This window comes from Triturus cristatus, chromosome 1_2 (assembly GCF_964204655.1).
Source record: "Triturus cristatus chromosome 1_2, aTriCri1.1, whole genome shotgun sequence".
Classification (NCBI taxonomy): Eukaryota; Metazoa; Chordata; class Amphibia; order Caudata; family Salamandridae; genus Triturus; species Triturus cristatus.
In genome coordinates this window covers 832,091,368-832,105,125 of record NC_140580.1, presented here as the reverse complement: position 1 = coordinate 832,105,125, position 13,758 = coordinate 832,091,368, and the positions used below count along the sequence as shown (strand labels likewise).

Sequence of the window (13,758 nt, the reverse complement as noted above, 5' to 3'; positions counted from 1 at the left end):
GACTTGGCCTTTCCTTCCTCCGGTTGGGTTGGGGGACGGCCGGCTTAGCTTACAGCCGTCGTCCACGGAGGAATTGCTCTCCCCACCGCGTTGCACTACGGAGGCGTGTGCTACCTTCGCCCGGGCTTTCTCCACGGCTGCAGGGATTTTGCTCATGGGTGACCCGCCTACTACGGAGGAGGGCGCATGCTACACTATGGTGCTGCATCGAGCTGCGGAGACTCTCCACCTTGACCTCCCTACGGTGGCCCTTAAGACCAACCTCCTTACGGAGGTGCTCCAAACGGTGTCTACGGCGTCGGAGCCGCTGCTCCCTTTCAATGAGACCCTTACCGAAGTCCTCTTAGGTACTTGGTTGCGGCCGGCCTCTGGGGTGCCGGTGGATAAGAACGTCGCTAGGTGTTATCGCCCGGCGCCTGGTGATTTTGCCTTCTTGACCACTCACCCCACGCCTGAGAGCCTGGTCATTCAGGCCTTGACATCGGAACGTGCCTTTCCCTCGGCTCCGCCGGACAAGGACTCTAAGAGGCTGGACCAATATGGCAAAAGGTTGTTCTTTTCAGCCAGTGTGGGGTTGAGATCGATTAATACCGCCTGCTTATTGGGCTGTTACTCCCACGCAGTGTGGGATTCGGTGGCGGAGGTTCTGCCACAGTGCTCTGAGGAGGTCCAGGCTGTCCTTTTCCAAGCTATTGCGGAGGGCAAGGATGCGGCGAAGTTTGCCATCAGGTGTGGTATTGCCACGGCCAAGTCTTTGGGTCTTTTCTCGAAAACCCCTGCCACGCCAGGTTTCGTTCCTTTCGTGGCCAGAGCAGGGGTGCCCAGGCGCACTCTTCCAGCAAGCCTGTGCAAAGCCAGCCTCAGCGAGGTCGCGGACGTGGGTTCCGCAGGGGCGGGTCTGGTAACCAGCGTGCGGGGCAGTCCACTTCCACCCCCGCTGCTTCCACCTCGAAACCTTCCTAATCCTAGCTTCAGGGAGCACCACACGCATACGTGACTTTCTGGTGTAATCTTGTTCGCAGACCCACCACTGGGGTTGGTATTGCTGTCTCTTTCAGATGCATAAGTTACTACTTGTGTAACGATATATCTGTAAGAGACATTAGTTAGTGATAGATTCCTTACCACCCCACCCATCCTCCCCGTTCTGCGAACTGATTACTAGGGGTAAGGCCATCCCCTTTTAGAGCCCTAGTTTTATGCACCAAAGGTCAGTTTCTCGCATGACTCTGCATTTTGGCGCGGAAAGCTGTGTACAGAACTGACTTCAGCGTGCATGGGTGGCGCCCAAGTAGCCTCTGTGACGTTGTACCGGTGCGCACGATGCCAGTGACGGGCGCGGAGCCGCACCTGCGCCACCTACTGGTGCGCAGGGGTACTGCTAAGCAGAAAACTTTCTGAATCCAGACTGACGCCTGGGGAATATTCTAAGGTAAGGAATCTATCACTAACTAATATCTCTTACAGATATATCGTTACACAAGTAGTAACCTGTGCTTCTGATCCCCTTGCGGTCTTCTGCGTTCGGGATTCTTGCCTGTCCTTTGGCCTCCTGCCCTTTTCAGGGGTTATGGCTCTCCTTGACAGTGTAGTCTGAGGGTGGATTGCTGTTGCTCCTCTGTTCCGGGCTTGTGGCCCCTCACTGTGTGGTTTCTGGTTGCAGTCTCTCTCTCCTGTTTCGACGCTTTCACATACTTGTGCCTCCAGGATGGCTGTCACATTGGCATGCTTGGTTGTTCCTCGGAGTGGTGCTCTGCTCTTTTCTTGTTATGGCTTTGCTGCTGTGACCTTCTGGTACTTTCGTGCCAACTGGTGCTATCGCCTTGGCTTGCACAGTTGTTCCTCGAAGTGGTGCTCTGCTCTTTCTCTGCTATGGCTTTGCTGTTATAGCCTTCTAGTACCTCGGTGCCAACTGGTGCTGTTCCTCACCCTATATGTCTCTCTGTTTTGTTTCTCTGCTTTTTCGCACACTGTTCCCATGCTCTCCTCAGTTTTGTTGTGATGGCTCCGCGTTGTGGTGCAGAAAAGTTCTCCGAAGCAAACTTATGTCAGCGTGCCGGGGTGGGGCTTATGTGACCTCGCTGACGTCACGCCCGTGGAAGACACCCCCCGGCGCGCAAAGATGCTGGGACAAGAACATTTTCCGGGTCCAGTCTCACCCTTGGGGATAATTCTACGTTAAGGAATCTGCTGCTAGAATCGTCTCTACCAGATACATCGTTACCGGAGGTAAGTAACTTGTACTTCAGGCTCTTTTGGCTAAAGGAGCCATCAAGAGAATGCCTGCATCAGAAGTAAGTCATGATTGCTATTCGAGCTACTTACCTGTTGTGCTCAAGACGTACCGAGGCCTCTTCCCAATTTTAGACCTGTGTCCTTTCAGTTTGTTCCTGAAGAAGGGCAAATTCAGGATGCTCAAGTTAGCTAAGGTTCTATCTGCCCTAATCCCTGGAGACTGGATTGTAGTATTGAACTGCAGTGTGCATACTCCCACATTCCGTCATGCCTGCCCACAGGTGCTGCCTTCAGTTCACGGTGGACCACGAGTATTATCAGTTCGCTGTGCTCCCTTTTGGTCTCGCCAATGCCTTTCGGGTGTTCACCAAGGTGATAGCAGGGTTGCAGCACCTGCGGAGGTTGGGGATTCTAGTCTTCCATTCCCTCAGTGATTGGTTGTTGAAGGTGGGTTCTCCCCAAGCAGTCATATTTCACCTCCAGACTACTGCAGACCTCTTGCATTTGCTGGGATTCACTATAAAGGTGCCAAATTCACACCTGACCCCCTCTCAGATGCTCCCTTTTTTCGGAGCTGTTCTGGATACAGTGCAGTTTTGGGCCCATCCTCCAGAACTGTGGGTTCAGGATGTTAAGGCTATGATTCTGATGTTTCAGCCTCCAATCTGGATTCTCGTGAGACTGACTCTGTGGTTGCTGAGGCTCATTGCCTCCGGCATCCTGTTTGTGACTCATGTCAGCTGGCATATTCTGGCTCTGCATTGGGACCAGTAGTGGCAGTGGGTGCAGCATTAGGGGAATCTCTCTGACGTGGTCCAGAGGGAACTGCAAAAGACCTTCAGTGTGGTGGCTGATGAACCTCAATTGGGTCAGCGGCAAACCCTTCCTACTTCCCTATCCTGAGCTGACTGTAATGACAGATGCGTCACTCCTGGGCTGGGGCTGCCATCTGGTAGAGGTGGAGATCAGAGCATACTGGACACCAGTGGGGTCTCAGCTACATGAAAACCTGTTGAAGCTGAGAACAGTATGACTGGCATTGAAAGCCTTTCTTCATTCCATCAAGGGTAGGCTGGCTCAGGTGTTCATGGACAACACCACCGCCATGTGGTATTGCAACAAGCAGAGCGGGTGGGGTGGGGTCATGGACAATGTGTCAGGAGGCTGTACACCTCTGGGCATGGCTGGAATGTCAGGACGTTTTCCTGGTGTTAAACATCTAGCAGGCACTCTGAACGCCAGAGCGGACAAATCCAGCCATTGATGCCTAGCAGGTCACGAATGGCTGCTCCATCCGGAGCTGGTATAGGGCCCCTTCAAAGATTTGAGAGTACCTTGGTTAGAGCCATTCGCCGCCACAGAGAACGCGCAATGTCAGCACTTCTGCGTGCTAGAGTTCCCAAGTCTACTCTCGCTATGAGACACAGCTCAAGCCTCCTGTATTCTTTCCTGCCAATACCACTCCTGCCAAGAGTTCTTAACCTCTTCAATGCCTATGACGAGCTGGTCTCGTCATGGGCCGCGGTTGCGCTGTGCCCATGACGAGACCAGCTCGTCATAAACCCCGCCCGCTAATGAAAGCGCCGGCACAGGGCGGGGAAAGGGGCGGGCACTGAAGGGGTTAAGACGACCAGGAACGACCATGCACAAGTTATTCTTGTGGCCCTGGATAGTGCACAGAGAGTATGGTATTCTGATCTCCTGAGCATAAGTCATTATCAGACTGCCTACTTGGGAGGATCTATTGTCACAGCAGCAGGGCAAGATCTTGCTACCAAACATGTGCACACTTAACCTTCACGCATGGAGATTGAGTGGTGGCAATTGCCAGTTATCGACCACCTTACTGAGGTTTGCGATGTCATTCTTGCAGCCCAGCATCCCTTAATCAAGAATGTATACGCTTGCCATTAGAACTAATTTGTGGCTTGGTGTACTACTAAAAAGTTGATCCCCTCTCTGCACCTCTGTCAGAGGTTTTGTTATTTTTTTCTTCTGGCACTGTTAATTGGTATCTTTCAGGCATATCCGCGTTTTTATCCGCATTCTTGCGGTTGCCAGATCAGCTCTCCTTGTTTAAGTGACCTGTTGTGACTCTTTTCCGAAAAGGTCTAAACATCTGTTCCCTCCAAAACCCTTCAGTGTGCTGCAATGGGATTTGAATCTGGTTTAAACTTTCTTGATGGGCTCGCCCTTCAAGCCTGTCCAGAACTGCAATTTACCACTTCTGACCGTAGAAACTGCATTTCTAATGGCCATTACATCAGCCAGGAGGGTTAGCGAACTGCAGGCACTATCCGTGCACACTCCATACACCACATTCTTTCAAGACAAACTGGTTCTGAAAACACATGCTTTGTTTCTGCTGAAAGTAGTGACATTCTTCCATGTCTGCCAGACCATCACACTGCTGACTTTCTGTGCTCCTCCTCACCCTTCCTTCCAAAGAGGAGGAGAGACTCCATTGACTGGACCCAAAAAGAGCATTATGCTTTTACATTGATCATTTTAAGGAATACCGGGTGGACAATCAACTTGCCGTTTGGTTCGCCTGCTCAAAGAAAGGAAAGGCCATTCAGAAAAGGACCATCTTACGATGGATTGTACTCTGTATTAAAATCTAATACGCACTGGCCGGGACGCAAGCCCCTGAGGGCATGTGTGCTCATTCTACCAGAGCCAAAGCTGAGACCACTATGTTAGCTCTTGGAGGCCCGGGCCTGGACATCTCGTAGGCTGCGACTTGGGGATAATTACTCACGTTTACCAAGCACTACTGCCTGGACAGTTTGGTTCTATTGTGACTGCACTTTGCCCGTTCGATCCTTCATGATTTCTTGGTCTAACTCTGTGCGCAGACCCACTCCGGAGAGGTTTTGCTTGGGTATCTATTCTAAGGAAAGAAATCTGCAGCTAGAAGTCTCTATCAGATGAACAAGTTACCTACCTTCGGTAAAGTCTTATCTGGTAGAGACTATCTCTAGCTTCAGCTTCCTTTTGACCCTCCCATCCTTCCTGCTCTGGGAATGGATTTCTCAATATAGGGTAACCCTTATGAGGTCCTTAGGGTCTTGTAATGTAACCTGTGCTTATGTAAAGCACCTAAAAGTAAATAATAAAGAGTGGCCAGGGGAAGGACACTGGCCACAGGAAGCAGTACTTGGTCCATGAATAATCCTGCGTAATCGCCGGGCACCGAGCTGCTTTTGGTGATTTAACCGCAGTCCTGTGACTATCGGCGGCCCACAACGCAAGTTGGCTGAATTTGCCTGGATCGGAGCGGCGGCTCTGCTGGTGTGCCATGCTGCCGGAGTTGCGGCCCTGCGGCCTACCTATGGCCCGTGTTGGCTCGGGTGGATCTGGCCCCCGTGCTAAGAGGCAGCCAACGGGTGACTGCGTGAGCACGTCGGACCTGGAGGTGCGGAGCGGGGGTGAGCGGAGATGCCTGGACACTGCGGGGGACGTCTGCTGGCCTGTGGCGGTGAGAGACGGGCACCTTTGCTGAAGCAGGTCCCTTGGGCCGGCTGCTGGGCCCTGTTAGTGTCCTCGCTCCATGCCAGTGTAGGACGGCGCCACGGCACTACCTCTAATGACCCAGGCTGACCAGACCCTGTGCTCGGAGCGGTAATACGAACGGCCTGCTGCCCAACCACCGCAGCGTTCTGTTGGCCCCCCTCCCTCCCGGTGGCAGCCGTCAGTGGAGCGCTCCCCCCCCCCCCCGACCGTGGCTGGGCCCCGCGTGGACACTGGTAAGACGGTGCATTGAGGGGAGGAGGCGACAGAGGATCGCAGGGGTCGGTGGGAGACTGGTGTGGAGGTGGACCCCTGACCTCCGGTGAGTGCAGATGGGACGCGCCGGCTGCAGAACTTGTTGGACGTCCTCCCCCCCTGCACGAATAGGATATATGGTGGATTGAGTGCGGGGCGCCTCCCTTGGCCTACTCTTGTCCTGTATCTGGCCTGGAGCGAGTGAAGCCGGTTGGGTGCCGCCTCACAGGAGAGACTAAGTGGGGGAGTGCGGTGTGAGGTGACTGGTGGTTTTGACCCTGATTGCATCCACCACTTTGCCTGGGGCTGGAGCGCTGGGACTGTGGCACGGGGCGCCTCATTCCTGCATTTGGGACTGGACTCTGCGGTGGCGTGCGCGTGGTGGTGGCGGCTGCGCCTAATTTGGGCTTCCTTTGGATGGCACGTCTACTACTTTACACTGCCGGGCGCCCTCATCTGCAGCAGGCGCACGCCAGCCTGATTGCCTGAATCCTTGTCCCTCTTTGGAGGTGGGCTGCACACCCGCTGGAGCAGATACCCTGTGGGACAAGATCACTGGGCTTGCGACTCACTTTGGGGTGTGCTCCTGTCTGCTGCTTGCTCCTGCAGTGCTGGCCGGTGAGAACTAGTGGCTGTCATGGGGAGGCTTAAGGGAAAGACTTTGGACACCCATCATGCTACAGGGGGCTCAACGGAGGTATCAGAATCTACTGCCAGACCCCCATTGCCCAGCCTCTCCTCTTCAGAGCCCCATGAGGCCCCCCTTGATGATAAACTTGATCCTAAAGGAAGTGAGAGACTCCCGTAAAGTGATAGAACAGCAGATCGGAACCCTTACCACTGGCTTTACACTCCTCCGGGCGGACCATGTGAAGCTCGCTGACACGGTCCACGCACATGAAAAAGCCCTGCCCAGCATGGAACCTCAAGTTACGGAACACACTAAACAGATACTAGACCTACAACAGCAGGTCCACGGGCTACAAGATAGGATAGAAGATGCGGAAGGCAGGAACCGCCGGAATAATATACACGTCATAGGGCTTCCAGAGCGCAGTGAAGGCCCCAAAGTGGAGTACTTCATGGAAACTTGGTTTCGCGACCACATAGCCCAGGAGGGACTATCACCATACTTCTGTGTGTAGAGAGCTCACCGGATCCTTACTGGAGCGCCAAGGACAGGGGCACCTCCACGACCCTTGATCGTTGAAATACTGAATTACAGAGACCGCGATGTCCTATTACAAAAAGCGAGAGAGTGAACACAGATCCAATACGAGAAACTTCGAATCTCGCTATACCCAGACTACACATAGCATATATTATAGGATACACAGTACTGATCCAAACGGACTACACAACTGTGTTCTACCTCAACTAACAATGGGAAACAAAGTCCTTCCCTCTGTTCAACTGGCACAAGACAAATGGAGGTGGGCAATCCTAAGGGACATCATGCTGAAAACAATCCATCTACCAGGGAAGCGGAACACAGAGGCATACAGACTGAGCAAGCAACACAGCACCTCCCTCAAATGGGGGATGAAGCAGGATGTACTGTACAACGTCTTCAAAATCTGGGGCACAACAAAATATAGACCTCTTCGCAAACCTGCAAATGTAAAAAGCCACGATTTAGCCTCCAGTTTCACACCCCACCAATCCAAGATGAATGCCCTGTCAATGAACTGGTCGGGGAAATTTGCATGCTCCTTTCTGCTCATTCCCCTGATCCCAAGGGTACTGAACAAAGCGGGAACGCCAGGCAACCTTTTATCCTCATAGCCCTACAATGGGCAAAGTGGACCTAGTAATCGAACCTACTGGAGATGTCCAGGGGGCAAATGATCCCAATCAGGGCAGAGCAGGATCTGCTAACCATGCAAAACGAAAGAGCGGACCTCCCGGAACCAGCCACTCTGAGTGCATTGCTCCTAAATACCTAGAATCCTGCCATCTACTGCTACCCCCATGACGATGGAAATTCTTGGAGAGGCTAGGTAACCAAGCACAAGAAAATGCCACATGGAGAAGTTTAACAGCTACATTCACTGGTGCACAGACAACAAGAGGGTGCAAACAAGAACAGAACAGGAAACTGTAATAACATACCTCACACACCTGTTAGATAACGGCCTTACCTACACATCACTAACGTTTCACTTAGCCACAATAGTAGCTTATACTAGATGTACAACATAGAACAATCTCTTTACTTTCCCAGTAATACAAAGATTCCTGGAAGGGTCAAAGAGGGTAGCACCCTGTGGAACCTAAACACAGTACTAACACAATTGATGACACAGCCTTTTGAGCCAATGCACAAGATGGATTTAAAGACAACCTTCTTAATAGCAATCCCACCCCTACTCTGGGTCAGCCAGCTACAAGCACTGAACACAAGAGCCATACCTGCAAATCCACAAGGAGAAGGTAGTCCTCTTTACGAACCCACAGTTCCTATCAAAGGCTGTATCTCTAATCCACGTCAACTAATGCCTGCAACTACCTTCTTTCTTCCAAGAACTAAAAACACAAGCAGAGAAAGCCCTTCACACACTGTCCATGCTAAGAGCAATGATGTCTCATACCTACAGGAAACAAAGGGTTTTCACAAGGGAAACCAATTATTTGTCTCCTTTGCCAGAACAAGCAAGGGATCACCAGTGACCACGGGAACAATCTTACGATGGATAGCAGAGACTATAGAAACCTGCTACAACCAAGTGGAAAAATAATTAACTGTGCTCCCCAGAGCACACTCAACTAGGAAAAAGGGTGCAGTGCTCACGTTCCCAGTAAACTTACACATTGACAAAATCTGCATGGCAGTAAACTGATCATCTCCACACACCTTCACAAAACACTACTGCGTCGACATCCAAATTAACAAGGAAGCACAGGTGGGACAAAAAGTACTCCAACACCTGTTTGCCAACACATCCACACTTCAACCTAAGCTTCCCAAGGAATAAGGAATGGGATACCGTTACATAATCTGATGCACAGCATGCAAATTCAGAAAAGAATTCATGCTGCAAAACGAAATGGCTACTTATCAGTAGGAGTAGTTTTGCAGCTTGAAGAATTTTCTGGATTCACATGCGACCCACCCATCTTCCCAGAAATGGGAGATGAAGCAAACAGGTAGGAAGAACAATACCATATGGAAAAAAACAAACCAGGGAAAGCGAAAAAAGAATTTGAATATGGTGACCACGCACAGGAACTTCTGTGCACCATCTGAGGTGACACAAGGGTTGGTGTTCACACCAAATGATGGTCGACTCTCACAAAATAAACCTGTTACCAGACCCAACCACTAGATGGCGGAATAATGCACAGGAAATTAATCTAGAAAATTCTTCAAGCTGTAAAACTACTGGTAAGTAACCATTTCATTACAGACTATGTGCTATGTTTAACATGGTCCTGCTATTGTAATATTTCCTTGGGAGTCCTAACTCCGCGACGGTGATGATTCAAGCATGTGAATCAATGGAAGACATCAATACTGGAGAACTACCACAACAGGTTGGTAACTTTTTTTTCTTTTGCTAGCAAGTGGACATAGAAAAGATCATGTAGCGAACTATACTTACAAATGAGAAGGTAATTCTGATGTTGTATTTGGTAGATAAAGGGAAAACAATTGGTACTAAGGGTTATAGATGACTAATAAAAAACAGCTCACATCATTAATTTTTCCTCTTAGCTCCAATGATAGTTCGCATCACACCCCAGATTGACGTGAAAGGCATTGGTGGAACAGCAGAGTTTAACTGTGCTTTTAGTGGAGTTTCCGAGGCCAGGATAGAGTGGTTCAAGGACGGAGGACAGCTGTCACCCAGCCACAGCGTGCACAATGGGGTATTAAGGTAAGAATTTGGTAGTGGGATTTCAGAGGAGTAGATATACAAGGCTAATTCAAAATGACTTGTAGTGTAGAGCACAAGGTTGCTGGATGTTGGACATAGCTAGATTAGGCCCTTATATGAACAATGTGAAGCATGTTCATTTGTAAAGAGAATTGGTGGTTTCTCTCTTGAAATTCCATCCTAATAATTTCTCCTCATTAATTGAACTTAAAAACTTGTCACTAACCTTATATTTGTTTATAAGATTCAAGGAAATGTTAGAAATTAAAAAGATATTTCAAAATTAAGTAGGAGGTTTCACTGGTATTTACTGTGAAAGAAAGGGGGTTCACTCCCTACTTGAAGGCAGTTTGATCCTTAATTAGTGAAACCTGTTACGCAGCATCATCCTCTGACATATGGCACATGACTGTGAACCTATGTTTACTGACTCACTTTGTAAGATATGCATTTGGCTATAGGGATCTCTATATGGGACTAGGTGATTAAATATCCTTCTTTTCACTATGCCTGATTTCTCAGTTGATGCTGGTGTGCGATAACTTACTATACCTATCTAGGGAAGACAGTGTATTCTGTTTTGTAGTCTGCAAAGGTAATTGGCCTGGTATCTAGACTCTCTGGGAAGTATGGATGTTATGACTATTGGGCACTTAAGGCTTAGGGAAGTGATAAATGCACCCTTGTGATTTTTTTTTTAACCTGTGCCATCTGAAAGAGACACGTTAGTGATAGATTCCTTACCTTAGAATATCCCCAGGCGTCAGACTGGATCCGGAAAGTTTTGGTCAGCAGTACCCTTGCGCGTCGGTAGGCGTCGTCGTACGGCTCCGCATACGTCGCTGGCATCGTAGCCGCCGAGATGACGTCATCAGAGCTACTTAGACGCGCCCACACGTGCTGACATCAGTTCTTTCTTTTTCCGCATAGCAGCGCAGAACCAAGAGAGTGGTACCCCTAGTTAAAAAAGTTTGAACTTGATTTTTGACAACTTGTTTTGTCGAGTACTTGACTCCTGGTGCAGTAGGGATGCCTAGGTTTAAGTCCTGTAGGGCCTGGCGCCGAAACATGTTGGTAGCGGACCCACATGACTTGTCTCTCTTTTGCTTGGGGCTCGCCGATGACCCTGAGGCGTGCCCCGATTTTCGGGCCATGCGCCGAAAGCTTTGCGGGAGCGTTCCCGCAAGTTGTTGGAGGTCCGGCAATCGGTTCTGCGCCGATCGAGGTCCCGATCCCGTGGGAGGTCGAAGGACCGGTCGCGTAGCCATCCGCATCGCTCGTCAGAATTGAGGACAGGTAAGTCTAGGCGCCATAAAAAGTCGAAGCGACGTCGCTCTTCCTCTACCCCTCACCGGTCGCGGGACGCGGTGGAGGGGGCGGGCGGTCACTCCCCCTTGGCTCTATTGGAGCCTCCGTTGTTGCCTGCGACCTACCCACCCTTTCCGGGACAGCACAAAACTTTGGACGAGGTGCAGGCCTTCGTGTCGGCCCTGCGACATTTTTTTGCCCCATCGGGTCCCTCTGGAGTGCCTTCGGGCCCCGCGGATCCGTCCGGAGGGTCTGCCTCCGTGCCCCCACCTTTCGCCTCAGCTACGCCGGCACCATACCCTGTGTGCCTCCTGCCTCGGCTCAGGCCTCGTTGTCGGCTGCGGCCTCCACCAACTGCTTTGGCCCCAGCCCTACCAGCCTGTCGACCCTCAAACTTGCTCCTGCTAAATCCCGGCATCACCCATGGCCAGCAACCTCTCAAACCCCGGAGGACCTAGCTACCTTGTGACTCTGAGCATCTGAGACTCCCACGAGCAATGGCACTGCTCAAAGCAAGTAACTGACCCCTGGCATCAGCCAGGAACCACGAACCCTGTACACTCTGCACCCGCCAAGCCTGGCCTGTGCTGGAGTGGACAAAGACCACGATGACATCCCCAGCCGGCGACTGTGACCCTGAATCCGGCACCCAAGGACCCACCTCGACGCTCCTATCGACGGCTGCAGCCTCAGAACCAGGGACCCCCCCGAACCGCGATCAACAGAGGGTAAGATTTCCCGACACCAAAAGGCACCCCGGCACCCGGCGCCCTGAGGCCCCCTGTGCCCAACTCCTGGGTACCTACCTATCCTCCAACTACCCAACTTACCTCTCGAAGTGGTGGTCGCACCTGTAGAATCTTCGTCCCCGAGCTTGCAGCCTTTGTTCGTTCTTGAGCGTCTCCATGCAATCCATTGAGCACACGACGGCTCAAAAGCACCCTGCACCCAGCCGCCCGAGTGCCCCTGGCTGTGCAACCTCTACTCCTACCTACTTCCCCATTTGCCCTGAGCAAGTGACCAGGAGCCCAGCTCCCACAGCTGCGTGGCCTGCTAGGCAGCTGCCACCAACCAAGGGCCCCCTGCCATCCATAGGATAACATTGGGCCTAACTCACTCTGCACCCGGCTGCCCCTGTGCCGCTGAGGGTGTAAAAACTGTACTTACCTGACCCTAGGAGACCCCTGAGTCTATGCCCAGAACCTTAACTCTGCCAGTCGAGTACTTACCCAAAAGCCGATAACTCACTTTGTTTTCCATAGGGTAACATTGACTGGTTTCACTTGAAATTTCTTCTAAGTGTGGAGTTTCTAAACTTTAAAATATTCACCTAAAATCAACCGAGTAACAAAAACGGAAATACTCACCTGCTATTACTAGAGATCCCAGTGCTGGATCTTGGTGCCCAGCACTGACCCTGAAAAGTAATTACAAACCATACTTGCAGCTAACTCAATTTTCTTCCATAGGAAAGCGTTGACTGTTTTTCTGTGAAATTTCTTCTTGGTGTCGATTTTTGCAAACTACAAATATTCTTTAAAAATCATACCAACTGTGAAAACGTAATTACTTACCTGTTTTACATAGATGTCCCAGTACTGAGCCTAGAAGCCCAGCACCGGATTACAAAAGTAACAAGAACATACTTTACCGGTAACTTGAACTTTCTCCCATAGGAAGCCATTGACTGTTTTTCTGTGAAATTTCTTCTAAGTGTCGATTTTTGCAAACTACAAATATTCTTTAAAAATCATACCAACTGTGAAAACGTAATTACTTACCTGTTTTACATAGATGTCCCAGTACTGAGCCTAGGAGCCCAGCACTGGATTACAAAAGTAACAAGAACATACTTTACCGGTAACTTGAATTTTCTCCCATAGGAAACCATTGACTGTTTTTCTGTGAAATTTCTTCTAAGTGTCGATTTTGCAAATGTACAAATATTCGCTAAAAATTGCCTGTGTAACCTAAACACATCCTATCAACTGCTGACAGGTGTATACTAGTGCTGGATCCAGGATCCAACACTGAACCCTAAAAAGTAACCATAACCTCATTTACCTTCTAAGTGAATTTCCTCCCATAGGATAACATTGGTAATTTGATTAGAAAAAGTTTCTAAGTGTCAACTTTTAAAATAGCAAAGTATTGCTTAAAAATCACAACAGTAACTAAAACGTATTTACTCACTTGTTTCCAAGAACTGTACCAGGACTGAATCTAGGATCCAGTCCTGGAATTAGAAAAGTAATCCTGAAAGTAATCAATTGCATATAACTTAAAATTCCCATTGAGCTCAATGTATTATTGTGTTGAAATTGTGTTGCCTATTGCAACAAACTGTAACTATTGCATTCAAAAGTCAATTGCCTATTGCAAAGTATTTAACTAAAGCATCTCATTTTGAGATAGTATATTTTGATACCTTTTGTTGGTTCTAAAATAAAACAACCATATATTTTTCCATACAAACCATTGGCCTAGAGTCAAGTTCTTGAGTGTGTGAGACCCTTTGCTGACTGAGTGTGTACAACAAATGCTCTACACTGTCCTCTGATACTGCCTT

General features: G+C 49.8%; 1 protein-coding gene across 18 annotated transcripts in view; it reads left to right on the top strand.

The window, feature by feature from the left end:
• HSPG2 (heparan sulfate proteoglycan 2) overlaps nucleotides 1-13,758 on the top strand; it is a 903,404-nt gene that overhangs the window by 792,816 nt on the left and 96,830 nt on the right. For all 18 annotated transcript variants that reach the window (XM_085608925.1, XM_085608919.1, XM_085608917.1 and 15 more), the window contains one exon: nucleotides 9,719-9,881. In XM_085608925.1, coding sequence (XP_085465051.1) covers nucleotides 9,719-9,881 — 163 coding nt within the window. The remainder of the gene's footprint in view (nucleotides 1-9,718; nucleotides 9,882-13,758) is intronic.